Source organism: Syngnathus scovelli, chromosome 6 (assembly GCF_024217435.2).
Source record: "Syngnathus scovelli strain Florida chromosome 6, RoL_Ssco_1.2, whole genome shotgun sequence".
NCBI classification, from domain to species: domain Eukaryota; kingdom Metazoa; phylum Chordata; class Actinopteri; order Syngnathiformes; family Syngnathidae; genus Syngnathus; species Syngnathus scovelli.
In genome coordinates this window covers 11,781,789-11,798,848 of record NC_090852.1, presented here as the reverse complement: position 1 = coordinate 11,798,848, position 17,060 = coordinate 11,781,789, and the positions used below count along the sequence as shown (strand labels likewise).

General features: G+C 40.5%; 1 protein-coding gene across 2 annotated transcripts; it reads left to right on the top strand.

The window, feature by feature from the left end:
• Positions 1-754: 754 nt before the first annotated feature.
• Positions 755-14,426, top strand: cpt1ab (carnitine palmitoyltransferase 1Ab (liver)). 2 transcript variants are annotated; one of them, XM_049722614.1, is made up of 19 exons: positions 755-909; positions 3,806-3,970; positions 4,408-4,550; positions 4,686-4,857; positions 5,150-5,251; positions 5,532-5,669; positions 5,777-5,854; positions 5,942-6,049; positions 7,186-7,270; positions 10,196-10,391; positions 10,631-10,819; positions 10,903-11,008; positions 11,103-11,219; positions 11,392-11,556; positions 12,072-12,203; positions 12,287-12,439; positions 12,570-12,683; positions 12,797-12,889; positions 12,980-14,426. In XM_049722614.1, the coding sequence occupies exons 2-19, from the start codon at positions 3,830-3,832 to the stop codon at positions 13,064-13,066; spliced, it is 2,319 nt and encodes a 772-aa protein (XP_049578571.1). In that variant the 5' UTR covers positions 755-909; positions 3,806-3,829; the 3' UTR covers positions 13,067-14,426. The 2 variants fall into 2 exon arrangements, with proteins under 2 accessions (XP_049578571.1, XP_049578570.1); XM_049722613.1 differs by lacking the exon at positions 7,186-7,270 and adding an exon at positions 6,633-6,720.
• The last annotated feature ends 2,634 nt before the right edge of the window (positions 14,427-17,060 follow it).

The following is a 17,060-nucleotide window of genomic DNA, read 5'->3' as shown; positions in this document are numbered from 1 at the left end:
CAATAAATTAAAACACTGTATCGTTTGAATTTTAATTTCACTTGCTCAGTTCAAGAAGCGAAACCCATATTGTAAATATTCAGTATACAATAAATGTATTCTATTTATCGTACTAGGGATTGAAAGTTCACTTTTGAATTTAACGACTAAAATAAACGTCACTACTGAGATGCACTCGTCTTTTGTCAAGTGCCTGACTCTGATTGATTGATTGATTGATTGATTGATTGATTGATTGATTGATTGATTGATTGATTGATTGATTGATTGATTGATTGATTGATTGATTCACTTGTTAAAAGTTCTTGTCACTTATGAATCGTTGCAAAAATCCATGGTATTTTGAACTATATTTGGAGCTGCAGAGGCAAAATTGGAAAAAAGCGGCACACTACCAAACAAATGTGTCACCAAAGCTATGAAGTACAGTAAATCCCTGCCTCTTTCTGAATTCAGTATTTTATCTTTTTGAAAAATATTGGTCGATATAAAAAAGTTTGGAAGAATAGCAAGAGTGAGATCATGTTAAGTGTGGATGCGTTGAAAAGTTGACTGTACGCTCATTAGCTTCAAACATCAGAGTTGTGAATAAATCAAGACAAAACAATATATTTATTCTGTTAGAAATGTGGATGGATAGTGCTTTATTGACAAGAACAGAAAAAATCCTGACGTCACCTTTTCGTGTCCTCACTTACCACTTACAATACCGGGATGGTCCTCTTAGTGGCGCTGTTCCACTCGGGACGCAGGTGACGTAGCAAAAGAAGTAGGCGTTGTACACAGGCTCTCATTCGCGTACCTTGCTTGTGTCAACGTTAGCGATATACAAGCTCAGCCGCCGAACGGTGTCACATTGTGTGCAGACGCCAAAGTCTTGCACACAAAATCTCGGATTCATAGGGCTTGGTGAGTAAAAGCTCTCCGTTTCATCGTCATTTAACGCGATCTTGTCTTGCCCACTGTGCAGTTTGGAAAGCGCTCGTAAAATTTGCCTGCGAAGGATTTGATAACAAACGCTTTCGGATGTGGTGGAATATGATCCATTCGAATATGAGACTTAAGTTGTTCGTGCAATGTGGCCATTTGGCGGAGGGGAAATATTCCAACTTTAGTACGGGTCAGACAAAACGCATTCCAGCTGATAGAGTAGGACATTTTACTCATTAGCATCCACTCATCATACTTCCATATGTTGCTAAATTTAATCGGCAGGCCTTTTTGTTAATCATTTTCAAACACTCCTCGGTCATTGTCCAGGTGGTGGCCACCTATCACGAGGTAAGATGTCCTCCCAACATTTATGTAGGCAATGGTGCAAATAGAGGTCATTCATTGTCAAAGACAAACATAGGGCACTCGATCGCTCGGTAATAATTAATTGCATTAGGGCTTTGCAACACGGTGGCCCGTGATGCGACTAAACGAGTCATAAACTAGGCATTAATCTACAGTTTCACCTGTTCCTTAACGTCAAGAAAAAAAGGCGCTGTAGTGTTGCGGTTCGGACTTGTGTATCAACGATGCACTTGAAAGGTTTATCTTCAAGAAGGCTGCATTATTGCATGGAAAGCCCAGAATATGGTTTATTTACATCGTGGTGCAAACTGTTGACCCAGTTTTGGATGAACCACGTGGCCAAGTGTTGCCTCCCATAGCGTGCAATTACCGAATGGCAACCACGTATGTCTTTGCTGATATATATACGTGTTTCTGGAGGAGCTTGGGTCTGACGGCAGCTTTTAATCGTGATTAATGATGACGGAATGATCAGATCTGTAATGCAAATGAACGACGTTACGCACACGATGATAGTGGGGGTGGTTGCCATGATTTATTACCATAGGAGTAAAATTTTAGAAATATTGCCGACTTAGCTAGATGTATGCATCTGCAAAGTGTATGCAGTGTATCGATACACGCTTCTGTCGGCATGCACGGGAGTGTTTGCTCGTGATTTTCCCAGTTTTCCCTCTGTATCCAAGCGAGCGGCTCTCCAGAGCGACCTTTCCCCCAGTTTCCGCAGTGAAGGCTGGATCATGTGATCAGGTGGGGGTGGGGCGGTCTGCGGAGACGCTGCTTTCAGATTGAAAATGTCCACGCGACCGTGTCCTTCAGCATGGACTTTCCCCCTGTCATTTTCATCCTGAGCTTTTCACTGTCGGGATAATCCCTTGTATTGCACGTCCCAATTTAAAAGGTTATTCAAATGCAGGTTTTTTTGTTGCACCAGACAGCCGTAAAGCATGAGTGCTTAGGCTAACGCATTTATAAACAGAGCAGTATTTACCATACAGCATAAAATTGTATGCTTTTGCTTTGTTCTATGTGCCCTTTGCAAATGATCTGACAGAATAAACACAGTGATACTGGTTTAATGCACTTTGACTGGCTTGACAACGCAGACCATTGCCTATGTCCTTGGTTTGTAAGGCCAAGATATCCAGTTTAATTTGACTGTGTTAAATAGAGATCACCCTGCAATCCGCATTCATCATTCATTTACCATTTAACCAATAAATCCCAATTGAACTTGAATTACTTTTGCCAGAAAACAGACCATAGACCAAACAATAAAAATCAAATTTGAGCATAACAGTAAATGGAGTACACTTCTATACCGTTTTATCTACGCCATGTTATCCAAAGTGCTTTACAAAGCCACCTAGTAATTTTTTTGTCAGCAAATAATAATTTCAGTTTGGCATTTTTCCCATGATGCCACAGACTGCAATGACAATGTCCAATTGTAGAAAATAAATGTCCAAAGATTGAGGGTGTTATTTATTTGTGCATGTCGTGATAACTTGAATCATACTGTAGCAGTTAAAAAGTCCTGGAAAAAATGCAAGGAATTCCTGGAAATTCCTAGAAAACAATTTTAAGAAAAGAGTGAGAACCCTGACAGTGGGAATTTGATTGGCGTGCATTGTCTGGAGCTTCTGACATAAACCTCGAGGCCATATAGACATTGCTCTACTCTGGAAGAGCTTTATGTAGAGGATGACACATTTGTCTAACCGGTTTTTATAGCGGGAACAGTGAATGATACCCTTTCTTGAGCAGCTTGCAGGAACCTGTTGACAATGAACACTTTTCTCTCAAGTCTCAACATTGCATTTGGTCATCACAAAGAGCCTCTGTTTAAACGAGTTGTCTAAAATCTCTTCAGCTCCTCAGTAAAACAACAACAAAAAAACTTTTCCTATTGGATTGATGTCACATTCATTGGCACTGTATTAAAAAAAAAAAAAAACTCCCCTATCACACCAGCATTGTCCTGTTACTGTCACTTTAAGAGCGCCAAGAGCAAAGCTCCCTGTTGCCTGAGGAAACGTTATTGGGGGTTTTTTCTCCATCATTTTAGCTTTAATTCCAAGCTGATGTTACTTTTTAGACACGTGTTTACAAGAACTCTAGAATATTGTTGCTCTCACATGGACCAAAACACTTGGACCATTGGTTTTACAATGGACAGACGTCTGACGTTAGTCCCGTGACTATCTTTGCTCAGCTTGATGGCACAAGGACAACATACAAAATATGACACTACGTTCATACACAGCAACGGCGAGGCTCCATTCAAAGGCTTAACGTAATCATACGCTTAAAAAGCGGCAACAACAATAAAGGTTCGAGATCGAACAACTTTCATCATGCATTGCATGCTTTTTATCACACTTTAAAGCCTTCCATATCAGTGCTTATCTATTAAAAGTTGAAAATAAAATGCGGCAGGTATGCCTCTGCATCTCGGTTTACTTCATGATAATGAGGACATTCTTTCACTTTGTGTTTCCTTCAGTAACTTTGCACAGAAGCAGCCACCATGGCAGAAGCTCACCAGGCAGTGGCCTTTCAGTTCACCGTCACCCCAGATGGCATCGACCTGCAGCTGTGCCATGAGGCTCTGCGCCAAATCTACCTCTCTGGTCTTCACTCGTGGAAGAAAAGATTCATTCGCTTCAAGGTGAGAGGCACTCTGTTTGCGTCACTGTGGCAAAGTTCGACCTTTGAACCAGTCGGGCCCTTCACAAATGCACTTAATAAAATCCTGCATCCTATTACTAACTTGTACAATATTGATCTTATTTTGTTTTGGAAATACTAAATTGCTTTATTGAAGAAACGTTTGACCACATTGTTCTTTACGATTGTGTCGACTGGTGTATATTAACATGCTCCCAATCCCTTTAGAAGGCTACTCACTCACAAATACCTTGGGTGTCAATTCTCCGTTACAGTGTTTGTCCTTCAACTCTTTACTCACCACTATATCAAGTTACTCAAACATAATAAACTGATAACATTGTCTTTGTATTCAGCAACCCCAGTATAATACTACAAATCATGGTGTTTGTTTCCTGGCGCCCCTTGACCTTGTTATTCTTGTCTAAACCTCCACAGAATGGAGTAATGACTGGTGTGTACCCAGGCAGCCCAGGTGGCTTCATGGTTGTGGTCGTGTCTTACATGTCCTACAATAAATACAAACAACTGGATCCATCTCTTGGCTTGATTGCCAAACTGGGACAACACATGCCTATTAGGTAAGCTCCTTAATGACTGCGTGCAAAACAACAACGGTGTGCCAAATAAGTTGGCCGGTACAAATTTCATGCGTACCATATTTTTGAATCACTTTTCTAACCAGGGCTTCTCCTTTTTCTGTTTTTCCTGCACAGTAAATATATGTCGACAGACAGTCAGAAGATTGTTGGTGGGGTATTGGTGGGCACAGGTCTATGGGTGACCATCATCATGATCATGAGGAATGTCCTCAAGTGCCTGTTGTCGTGGCATGGCTGGATGTATGCGCGCCATGGCTCGGTATCCTGGTCGACTCGATTGTGGATGGTGAGCAATGTTCTTGTATTAGCTGTCTCCATATACCTAACAATAGACATTTTGAAAGACAATTTTTTCATGCTTGACGTTTTTACTTCCGATGACTCAAAATGGCCACATTTTTAACCAGATTTGCCCTTATTGCCCATTTAGTTTTTATTATCCTTTAAGGATTACTTTGCAGCGTTAGTTAAACCTGATTTGTAAGCAATGTCGATTTTTAACACGTTGGCAGAGTTTTGTTGACTGTTTTATTTGATACCACTGCATTCAACTGAGCAATACTGCTTTTCTTTTCCAGTTGTTAGTTAAGGTGTTCTCTGGAAGGAAACCCATGCTCTATAGTTTCCAGAGCTCCTTGCCGCGGCTGCCTGTTCCACCTGTAAATGATACCTGCAGAAGGGTACGTTTTAAAAAAAAGGAAAAGGGTCATTGTTTTCTTCTCCAATTTTTTTTGTCCGATCCTTTGGATCTAACAGGAGATCAAAGTTCATTCCTTTTGTTTCCGCTATTATAGGCTTAGCTGGATTTTACTATGTAGTATCATTATTGGCTAGTATGTTGTCATCTGCCCTTTTTGCATCCTTGCAATAAATAACATTGCAGCTCTACTTTTTTTCCTCACTTATTTTGTAAACGTTGTTAACCGTTACCTTTTCCTTGTGTGTTGTTTTAATGCTTAGTACCTCGAGTCAGTCCGCCCACTAATGGATGATGAACAATTTGAACGGATGACGGGACTGGCTAAAGACTTTGAGATGAAACTGGGTCCTAGATTGCAGTGGTACCTAAAACTGAAGTCATGGTGGGCCTCCAATTATGTGAGTCGTAAAGAATTCTTTTACCCTTTCAAATTGCTATCGATTGAACGTACTTCATAATATTACCTGATGTTTGTCTCTGTCATTCTTCTCCTGCATCATCACAGGTCAGTGACTGGTGGGAAGAGTATATTTACCTTAGAGGTCGCGGGCCCATCATGGTGAACAGCAACTACTATGCTATGGTAGGAAAAACTCAGTTATTTGTTTGTGAAGCAATAGAAGTCCGATGAGAGAGTTTCATTCTGCCAAACAACTTCTTCTCCCTCCAGGACTTCCTTTATGTGTTCCCCACCTCAATTCAGGCTGCCAGAGCAGGTAATGCCATTCATGCCATCATGATCTACAGGAGGAGGCTCGACCGAGCTCAGATCAAGCCAGTGAGTACGGAGCAACGTCTTTGGGTTCTAACATTCTTACCCCATGGCTTGTTAGTGCAGTTAATGCTTTACTATCTAAATGATTCCTTAGTCAAATAAATTCAGTGGTAGTTTGTGTTTTCATGTTCACAATGCGCAACATTCGTTACTGTAAAAAAAGTTTACGTGTTACTGGCTAACAATTTGTTTGTCCTGATTGCTGGCCAAATGAGATTTGACCTATATTTTTAACTTGTCCTTCTGTTTCTTCAAAGTGCTTTTGAAAGAGTGAATTGTAATGATTTTCCTGATGGCCAGATGTATTGCAGCTTTACCTTCACTATTTTCTTTTTCTTGTACATCCCCCCACCAACCCGCATGATGTAAATTTCTAGACTCCTAATGAAATGGCACTTTTTTTTTTTTTTTTTTTTTTTTTTTTTTTTTTTTATAAATAGTATATTGTGTGAGCTCACACTGGCCTCAGCAGCAAAGCTTCACTGTATGACTCTGTACAACTCCCCGCGCATGTGCTTGCATTGTTAAACACTCACGTTCTGTGTTTTACTGTCTTGTCCTTTCGCTGTGTCGGATGCTGCGTTAGATATACTTGCTGGCAAACAAGGTTCCTCTGTGTTCGGCTCAGTGGGAGCGGATGTTTAACACTACCCGCATCCCCGGTTTGGAGACAGGTAAGATGAGGGCACCTGTGCCATGCCCTCTGAACCGTACCCCTTCCCTGTGACCAAACCATCACAATGGCAGCAGCCATTGGAAACCTTTGCCTACTCTCGTCTTTTTCTCGACAGCCAAGCCTGAAACAATCCAATCTCTGATTGGCTTTCATAGATGTGACTTGTAAGATGACTACAAGTAATAGGTGATGTATATTTCTGAAACGTATTCACATTGGCGATAAGAGGGCTTTGCTGTTGGAATTGAAAGGGTGGTCATTGGTTTCTGGTCCCTGTATAAATCCTCTCCCCTGGCAGCCTGCTGAGGTTCCTCCTGCTGCCTCTCAAACCAATCCTCATCATTTCCTCTCCACTTCATCCATGCTTCTGTCCCCGTAGGTGTTTGTGTCTGCTGCTCTGTCTGGATTATGGTGATTTAGAATGTCATCTCGATTTGTTTGACTCTCCCCTCTTGCGTTTCAGCTCATGCTCCTAAACACTATCCCCATGTGTTCCTCCCAATACGAGCGTATGTTCAACACCAGTCGTGTCCCAGGTGTAGACACAGGTAGAGTCTGCAGTGTTGCCTCCTCCACGCCATTCTGACTCTACTTCTCCTTGGGCGATTTTGTCTGTCTGTGGAAAAATTCTGACCCAGTAGAGTTTGTAATACTCATGTGTTCTGCTCTTTGCACACGTGGTGAATAATTTGCATGTGGCTGAACCAGGTTCTTTGTATAACATGGTGACTGAGACCTGCAAGACATGACCTGGCATGATAAATGTGATGAATGATAAGTGTCATGCTTAAGTACTAATTGCCACCTTATTGGTTATATTGTGTACATTTCGTCTGATGAAACCAGTTAGGTGGTGTATTTTGGTTATTGCTGAATGGCATGCCACACTTGACCATGAGTCCCAGAGGAGCTCTACTTGTCTTGGATTGAGACATGTTAAATGCCAACGTCATTTTAGTTCAGTTTTCTCTCAGGAAGTAGATTGTAGCATTGAAATAATGCTGATTTGATCATTTCAAACCCAGACTGAGGCTAAAAATGACCCATTCACCACTGTCACGAGGCAAAACTGTTAACGTGATGCAGCACTGAGCCAGCCGCCTTTGACTGCAACCTCAGTTTCCTGTTCTTAGCTGACAGGGCTGCTCACTGGTTTGTTCTTCTTCCGCTGTTGCAAATTTTTTGCAGGTATTGTATTGTGTTCGGAGATGTGCTTTTGCTTTTGTATATCTCAGTTTTTGACACATCAGTACTGTAATGCGCATAGCCCCCCCCCCCCCCCCTTTCCGATTGCTTTGAACAATAACGATAAGTATGGTTTTCTCAATATGGTTCTAATAGACACTTTTCTGTGACAAAATGGGGTACTAGGAGGTACTATTTGTTATGGGGTGACATGAAGGTAGCTGGTAGCTCTTTATCTTTATCATCAGTGTATCATTGTAATGGTTGAAGACAGCCAACAAAACAAAACAAAAACCCCAGGAAACCTTGTTGTACTCCATCGATGTGACAGTGATTGATATAGTCAAGGTGTGGTCTACCGAGGATTTTGAAGTATGAAAATTAACTAATGGTCCTTGTTGGAGGCAACCACAAACGTGGGAGCATATTAAGCGTGGATCAGCAGTGCCTAAAGTTTGTGGTACCGCTTCCACCACAATGCCTCCAGTCACTTAAAATCCCTGTTATTCCTCATTCTAAAGACTTATTCGAACTTCAGCAACTTTACCATGTGCCCAAATACATTCTTAGTACAGGCTGATTGACTGATCATGAGGCATTTGCATTAATAAATAAAAAAAAAAGTAAAATTGATATACTTACCATCATGTTTTTAAACTCGAAACACAGCGATTGACATCAATTTAAGAGGACGCACGCTAGATTTGATCTTTGTCCTAATCGTACAAACTCATATAATAGCCATACATCAACAATATCCAGAAACGCAGCCGGCTTCTCTGGGCCAGTGCCCATCTGAGATGGATTGATGCAAAGTGGAAAAATGTGCTGTGATCTGTCAAGTCCACATTTCAGATTATTTTTGGAAATTTTAGACATGTCCTCCGGGCCAAAGATTATTAGCGTAACTTCAAAAGCCTGAATCCTGGATGTGTAAATGCGTGTCTGTGAAGGCCCTATTAATGCTGATCGGTACATGTAAGATTTGGAGCAATATATGATGGCATCCAAGCAATGTGTATCTCAGGTACCTTTTACACAATGTACCAATCTCATTGGGATTGCAGTTGGTAAAACGTGAACCTCAAATGAATGCATTTACTACAGTTTTTCTAATATCGATTTTTTTTTTTTCAATTGGCACGCAAAACCTGAAATTGCCTGTGTGTTTGGCTATCTGAAGTGCTGACCTTGCCTAATCTGAAATATTGTCTTGCTAAATCAATTGAAATGCTCAAGGAACTGTTTAATTGACTTCCATGTTTGATTTTGAATTGACGTGAGGATTTAACGGTCAAGTAGTCATAGTAGATTTGGTCCATGTAGAAGAGCTGATACGAGTTGATGAATTGTTAAACCCATTAATTGTTAAATGAAATGTACCTAGTGGTTGGCAGACCAAGCATTTTTATTGATGGAAGAGGGAGAGCAGAGCAGACTAATCTGCATGTGTCGTTCTTGGTGTTTTGGGGTTTCTTCTTAGTATCTACCCTCCCTTGTTTGGTGGCTGTTTGAACACTACAAGCATCACAAAGACAATCTATTTTTGTTTCCTTTGAACGCACCAAAACCGGTATGTCTTGATGCTACACGATACTGTTCAAACAAACTTTGCATCAAACTTCCATGTTACATCCTCCTCCCTGCATGTACTCCATTTCAAGCTCCACTTTTCACTCTGGTAGTCCCTTCTCGTTTCCTTTTAGATTATCTCAATGACTTTGTTTTCCACCGCCGTTTGATCCCATTAGAGCTACATATATTTTTTAAATTGTTGCAGTAAATATTGCATCCAAAATGAACAGCATTTTATTCCTCTAAGATCATATTTACTGTTAAGTGCATTTAGAAAGTCTTCTGGTCCACTTTAATTTTTACACTTTAATTATTGCATATGTGTGAAATTGGTGTTCTGAGTATGCCATAAAAGATGTTTTCAGAAAGCAACATGAACTGCTTCAATTTGTCTTATTCTATTCGATCTGACTGGAATACTGTAAATGAAGTTGAATTACCTTTAACTTTAATTTAACTTTTCAATAAACAGAATGCCGTGTTTAGCGTAGTGGGGGGCGCATACAACATATTATTGTCAAGAAAATTTGGGGGTTCAGTTCAAATTGCATAAACATCTCTAAGGTGATACAAATGGCCAGAAAACTTTGTGATTGCACTGCAGATCAAATTAGTGAGGCCCGATAGGGGACACAGGTAAAGAGCTAAAACAATACTGCTGTTCCTCTCTGACTCCGCCCTTCTGCAACTTAGGATTTGTACTTCTCCTCTAGATGTCCTTCAGCACACGAATGAGAGCAAACACATAGCCGTGTACCACAAAGGGCGCTTCTACAAGGTGTGGATGTTTTATGATGGAAGGCTTCTCTTGCCACGGGAGATCGAACAGCAGATGGAAAGGATCCTGGCTGACCGGTCGGAGCCCGCTCCAGGAGAGGAGAGGCTCGCTGCACTTACTGCAGGGGACAGGTACTCCGCTGCTCAGTGAAACTCTAAAATGATGGTGTTGTTGAAGTAAAGCATTCCATTTTCTACACTTTCTACAAAGAGTAACAAATCGAATGCATTTTTACTTATGTGTTCATTTTGTATTTTTCCAGTCTTATTGTAGCTGGGTGGAATAAAATGTGCAAGTAAAATAATAAATAAACCCTCTTAGTATGCTGCATTGCGCTGCTATTTTCTTTCCGTCCATTCTCTCTTTGCAGGACACCATGGGCAAAGTGCCGCGACACCTACTTCAGCCGTGGCAAGAACAAGCAGTCTCTGGACGCCATTGAGAAGGCAGCCTTCTTTGTGACACTGGATGAAACAGAGCAGCGATTCGAAGAAAGCAACCCAGTAAAGTCTCTGGATAGTTATGCAAAGACTCTGCTGCACGGAAAGTGTTACGACAGGTAGTACCAAAGATGCATGAAAAAAATAAAGGATGCAGCACAACTCTGTTGAATACACAAAACATGTTTCTCTTTTCATTTAGGTGGTTTGATAAATCCTTTAACCTGATCGTTTTTAAGAATGGAACCATGGGTCTGAATGCTGAACACTCCTGGGCTGATGCTCCGATCGTTGGTCATCTGTGGGAGGTCGGTCATTGTCTTTTTCATGTCGGGTTTTTGTGTTTTAAAACACAATTGAAGTCCTAGTAATGCTCAACGTTAAACAGCATTTGTTTTGCAGCATGTGCTTTCCATGGACCCATTTAAGCTTGGATATACCGAAGATGGGCACTGCTGTGGGGAGCCCCATCCTAACCTGCCTGCCCCGCAGAGACTGCAATGGGACATCAATGATGAGGTAAGATAAACTAGTTTCCTATATGCATTACTGCACGACTTGCCCCCCCTGCTGGTTGCTATAACTACTCGCACGAGTCGTTTGTATGCAAAGCGCAAAAGCAGCATCCATTTTATGCTAATCAAAGTGTACCTATGTTAAGCCAAGCATGTGGTCTTTGCATTACTTCTAGTGCCAAGGGATCATCGACAGCTCGCTGACAGTTGCCAGGATTCTGGCAGACGATGTGGACAGCCACATTTTCCCCTTCAATGATTTTGGCAAGGGTCTCATCAAGAAGTGCCGTACCAGTCCTGATGCTTTCATTCAGATTGCCCTGCAGTTGGCTCATTACAGGGTTTGTACTTTCAACTCCTTGGCCAAAATAGTTTGATACACAATGTCAATTCATGAGCTTTGGGGATGTTTCTATACATTGCCTGCTGTATTTCACCTCTGATGTTTTTTTTCTCTTCGAAAACATCTCTGTTCAACAGATCTAGTCGGTTAATCCTTTGTTGTCGAAATGTAAATGAGGTCCACTCTGAAACCCAAACAAAATCTGATTGATTTAATAGTCATGATAAAACCAATGCAATGTTATTTGCCACCATTTTGTCCAAATCATTAGTTGAGTTTGTAAAGTCACAGTATTTTTGTTCTTTTGTTGGAATTAACATAACACTGAGGAATTTTTTTTAATTTTTTTTTATATATACACGCTTCACTAACAACTGTCAGAGATCCTTACAATTCCAGCAGAGGGCAGTCACAACTTCCGTAAAACAATTAGGCTGCTGCAGTGCTTTAAGTAGTAGTAGTCTGTCTGTCTGTTTAAAAAAGTAACCACTTGAATTTTCTATCACCAAACAGGACAAGGGCAAGTTCTGCCTGACCTATGAAGCCTCCATGACCCGTTTGTTCCGTGAGGGTCGAACGGAAACGGTCCGCTCCTGCACCTCGGAAACGTGCACTTTCGTCCATTCTATGATCAGAGACGAGACTGTAAGAAATGTCTTTCTCTCCAGTTTCTTCTCCTATTTTGGATTATGTTGTGCGCATGTAAACCGACACACCTTTTCTCTCAGAGAGAACAACGTCTGAAGTTGCTCAAACTTGCTGCAGAGAAGCACCAAAACTTGTACCGCCTGGCTATGACTGGCATGGGCATTGATCGCCACCTCTTCTGTCTTTACGTGGTTTCCAAATACCTGGGGGAAGACTCGCCCTTCCTCAAGGAGGTATGAGCCTGTGGAGAAGCTGTCCTGCAAACTCAAAACCTGCAATGGGGAGGGGGTCATAATAACAGTTTAAACACAGATTTTTATTTATTTATTTTAATACGATAACTTTCAGGTCTTTGTTTTGTAGGTGCTGTCTGAGCCGTGGAGGCTGTCCACCAGTCAGACACCGCTGCAGCAGGTGGAGCTGTTTGACCTGGTCAGACACCCTGAATATGTGTCATCTGGAGGCGGCTTTGGACCGGTATCTCCTCACTCAACTAAATCTACCAAAAAGAAAAAAAGATTGCTGCAGAGTATGATGGGATTTTCTGCAGATTTGGATGAACCTTGTCTTTTTTTTCTTCCCTCGTCTAGGTGGCTGATGATGGTTATGGTGTGTCTTACATCATCGTTGGAGAAAACCTGATCAACTTCCACATCTCCAGCAAACACTCCAGCCCAGAAACTGTACGCTCACTTGTATTTCATTCAATTTATTCTTTTGTTTGAATGTTGTGTTTTTTCTCGACATTTAAATGTTGTGTTTTTTCTCGACAGGACTCTCACCGTTTTGGCGCCAACATCAGACAGGCCATGTTGGACATACTCGACCTCTTCCAGCTCGAGAACAAAGTATCCAAGTGACAGCCTTTTTCCGCTCGATCTATCAATGTCTATTCTTCCTGAAGCTGTACAGAATCAAATACAGGGTTGGGTTATTTCACGTGATGTTGCAGTAAAAGAAAAACGGTTTGATTGGGCTGCATTTACAAACCTTGCTTTCGTTTTGTGCGTGAGGTGTTTGTGGACCGTACACATCTGACAAATTGTGGATTTTAGTGGCGTTTGCTACAGGTTGTGCGCAGAACATTTCTATTTACTGGACCCTACGCACCAGTGCCTTAGTGATAAACCACTTGTGTAAAAAGGGCAGAAAGGGAGGAGAGATCAGATCTGACGTCACGCTGATCTCCCCGCCAACCAAAGTACTGAGCAATATCCACTTTTTAAGGTTTTAATTTGCAATGTGGTGTGAGATCTTTCGCTGCTTTGTTTCATTGTTTGAGTTCTTTTAGGTCTTCTTTCATTTCATTAGTTGCAGTTGTACAGTTGCACTCGACTCCCAACTTGTCAAACTTGATTTAGTAATATTTGCAAGCATTTGAAAATCAGGTTTGGGCCAGAAAGTGAGCTTGATTGTAGAAGGTTGTTTCCATCATTGGGCCCCACAATGCCTTTCTGAATCTAGCACATTCTTTTAACATGTTGCGTGTGATTGTATGATGTAGCGACAAAGGTTTGCCTTTGTTTTCATCCTCAGGTTTTGCTTGTTTGGCATATAAGGAAGTGCTTTTATTTCCAGCATGTACATGTGCAACAGTAGTTGAAATGCAGTAGAATGCAGCTGTGATCGAGGATGACGGTCCCTCGCGCATTCAATGTAATATAGGGCTGGAATTGCTATTAAATAAATTGGTTGTTGTACACTCCATGAATGAAATGGTTTTCTCAACACATATCAATGTTCATTTTTCATCCGCGTAACAGAAAATGGGGTTTGGGCATCTCTCCTGTCCACCTGTGTATATGGAGTGGTTGTCTTCCTTAGAGTGCATTTCTAATGTGTATGTTAGTATATTTTATTTATTTTTTTTCCCGAGTTTTAGCAATGCACAGGAATCAGATGTAGATGTGCTTGTTTTGCGAGCGTTTTTTCCTGGTTTAAGTACTTTTCTGATCTCTTTTTGACGGCCTTTGCCATGTTATTGTATGATTTATCTGTCAACTTTCATGTTTACACTGCTGCATGGTTTTTGAAGATGATGCTGTATATCTTTGCTTCTAATTTAAGGTAAATAAAAAACAACAAAAAACAAGCAGCTGGTGCATACCAAAAGTTTTAACAATAAAGTGAATGTCGAAAAGTTGTATGAAAACTTGTATGCTAGGCTCTTGTGAGTTGGTGTCAAATCAATCAAGTTGAGGAATAAAACGTAAGCTGTCACTTCTGGTTTCACCTTAATCATGTATGTATCTTATGCACATTAGCAGTTCTAGTCGACAACTTCTAATGTGAAGATGAATGTTTTCTTTTCACTTATTTAGCCATATTAAACAACAAAAGTTAATATTTTGCCTGTAATTTGATTATTACTTTTCATGCATATACTATATAATGCTTTTAAGAAACCTATTTTGCCATCTGGGCAAGTTCAGCCAGTCACTCACTTTGAAGGATGATGTATAAAGGCGTCGCAAGGTGACACAAGTCCAAGAAGGGCACAGGCAGGAAGTGGTAACTTGTAACAGTTGTCTCTGGAGCTCCTATCTATCACGTGGGCAGTAGGCTTTTCACTCTCTCACTCACTCTCACTCACAGCCACCCTTATGTCACACTGGCCTGGGCTTCCGATAGCAGGCTAACATTTCAAGATTGCGTTACTGAGGTCCGCTTTCTCTCTTACTCTGGGGAACCCTCTGTTTGGCTGATTAAGAAAATACAAAAAAGCTTTAGCTAAATTTATGTTAGTCATTATGGTCACATGAAGCAATATTTATGCTGTCCCTCAATGACCCCAGGAATATTTGATGAGTGTTGCTACTGAATAAAAACATAGATTACAATAAAAAAATGAGAAGTTAGAGAAATCCATGCAACCTTAATAAAAAAAATTCTTTATGAACAAGAACTCCAGATGTATACTTAATTGGCAAGCTGGAAAACTCATTCGCTCAAGAGCAGACACTGAAACTTAAAGCCTTGACTTGCACTTTCTAAAAGTAGACTTTGAGAGAGATCTGCAACCTGCACATGTCACCATCTTAATTCATGCACAGCTTTTGCGCCCCCAAACGAAGAGCTGATGTGACCTTGTCTGTCCTTTTTTTTTTTTTTTTTTTTTTTTTTTTAATAGAACAATTCAATTCTGCAGCAGTTTTTCCTCAGTTATCAGCCTTCATTTGTGGTCATGCTGGACCATTTGTTTTTCTGGCATGGTTGGATAATGGTGGATAATTGTGTTGAATGTTACATGAAAAGAAAAATAATTGAAATGTTAGTTTACTGTTGTTTGTTTGGTAGAATCTATGTCGACGTGCTATTACATTTGTGAGATTATATACAACAACTTCATTTATTGTACGGATAGCGAGGTTGAGCACATACATATGTATATATCCTGCAAAGGGATTGAGGCACACAGGCACATCCGATCTTCATCAGCTGACTGCATGGAGCTGCTTTCCGGCATCTTATCTAGATTTAAAAAAGCTCCTTCTGAATGTGAGCGATTAAATCCAGGGTGTAAATGGAGAGTGTGAGCTTGTTTGTTGGCACAGAAGGACCACGCATGACTCCGGCCAGCTGCACCTGTCTTAATGTAGCAGAGAAGTGAGGCCTCCATGGCCCCAAGTGGGGCCGGAGCCAAGACCAGAGGGTCAGGACGAGGGGCTCAGTGGAGAATGGGCTGAATGTGACTACCATAAGCAAATCCTTCCCACTTCGAGATCCTTTAACTATAAATAGCCTTTATTAGGATTACAAGAATGTAGTGATAACGTAATAAGTTTTCAGCATATGTGATATGGGTGACATAAGGAGAGAAAAGAGCTGAAGAGTGTTTCTAATATTGAAAAACATGAGCAGCAATCAGGCGGATACAGGTTATATTCACAGACACATCATTAAGTACACAACGGCAAAAACGCTAGTAGTTTAAAATTGCACTGCGTCTTAGTACGTATCTAAATGAAATCAGCAACATTGGAAAAAATAAAAGAACAGAGTCGGCTGTCGTTATGATGAAGTTCTTACAGCAATACATACTATAACATAAATATATATATATATTTTTATAAATGTGATAGAAATAAAGCTGGCCTAACACTTGAAATTCAACTATTTTATACAAAATAATGGTTCATAAGTATTTTAACCAATTATTTTTTCTTTCAACACCACACAAATAGAATTGAATGAAGTCAGGCAATAGGTGTTATTGAAAAGTAGACTCAGTAATAAGAGGTTCAATAAAAACATGGAATTTCAGTATCACAGCCATGTTATGAATACCTCCATTTTGACGGACGGACTCAAAAGTATGTGGGTGTTTGCCATAATTCTAAGACAAAACGTAATTATTCACTTTGCCAATGAAGGATATTTGATTTTCTTTCCTTGAGTTGTTTTTCACAGTAACTTGCAACAATGGGAACGTCGGCTGTATTTACAATTATGTGATATTAATCCATCTGTTTTTTTCTATAGCGCAGGGTTGAGCTGAAGCTGGAGCCTCATTTCAAATGCATGAAAAGGCATTCAGCAAAAATGATTGTAATTGCGAAATAGTGAAAGGCATATTTCTTCAAAAACCCTTAAAGTACTGTTGATAGGCCATACAGTTTGTTTTATTTCTAGTGTATGCTAGTGGGACATAATGGCAAAATCAGACATGACTGTTCCATAGGCATCAACTGTCAGACTCGAGGTAGTAAGAAAATGTAAACTTTATTTGCAAATTAGTCATTCTAGATTCTCTGATTAACAGAAGAGAAAAAAAACATTAATAATGGCACAGTCATCGTAATATGTACATTGCTGATATCGCAATAATCCAGGCATTTGTGTTGTCCGGATTAG

Coding starts and splice junctions, on each gene's coding strand:
- cpt1ab (XM_049722613.1), top strand. CDS start 3,830: ATGGCAGAAGCTCACCAGGCAGTGGCCTTTCAGTTCACCGTCACCCCA. Junction 4,858..5,149: donor GGTCGACTCGATTGTGGATG/GTGAGCAATGTT, acceptor TTTCTTTTCCAG/TTGTTAGTTAAGGTGTTCTC. Junction 6,050..6,632: donor ACCGAGCTCAGATCAAGCCA/GTGAGTACGGAG, acceptor ATGCTGCGTTAG/ATATACTTGCTGGCAAACAA.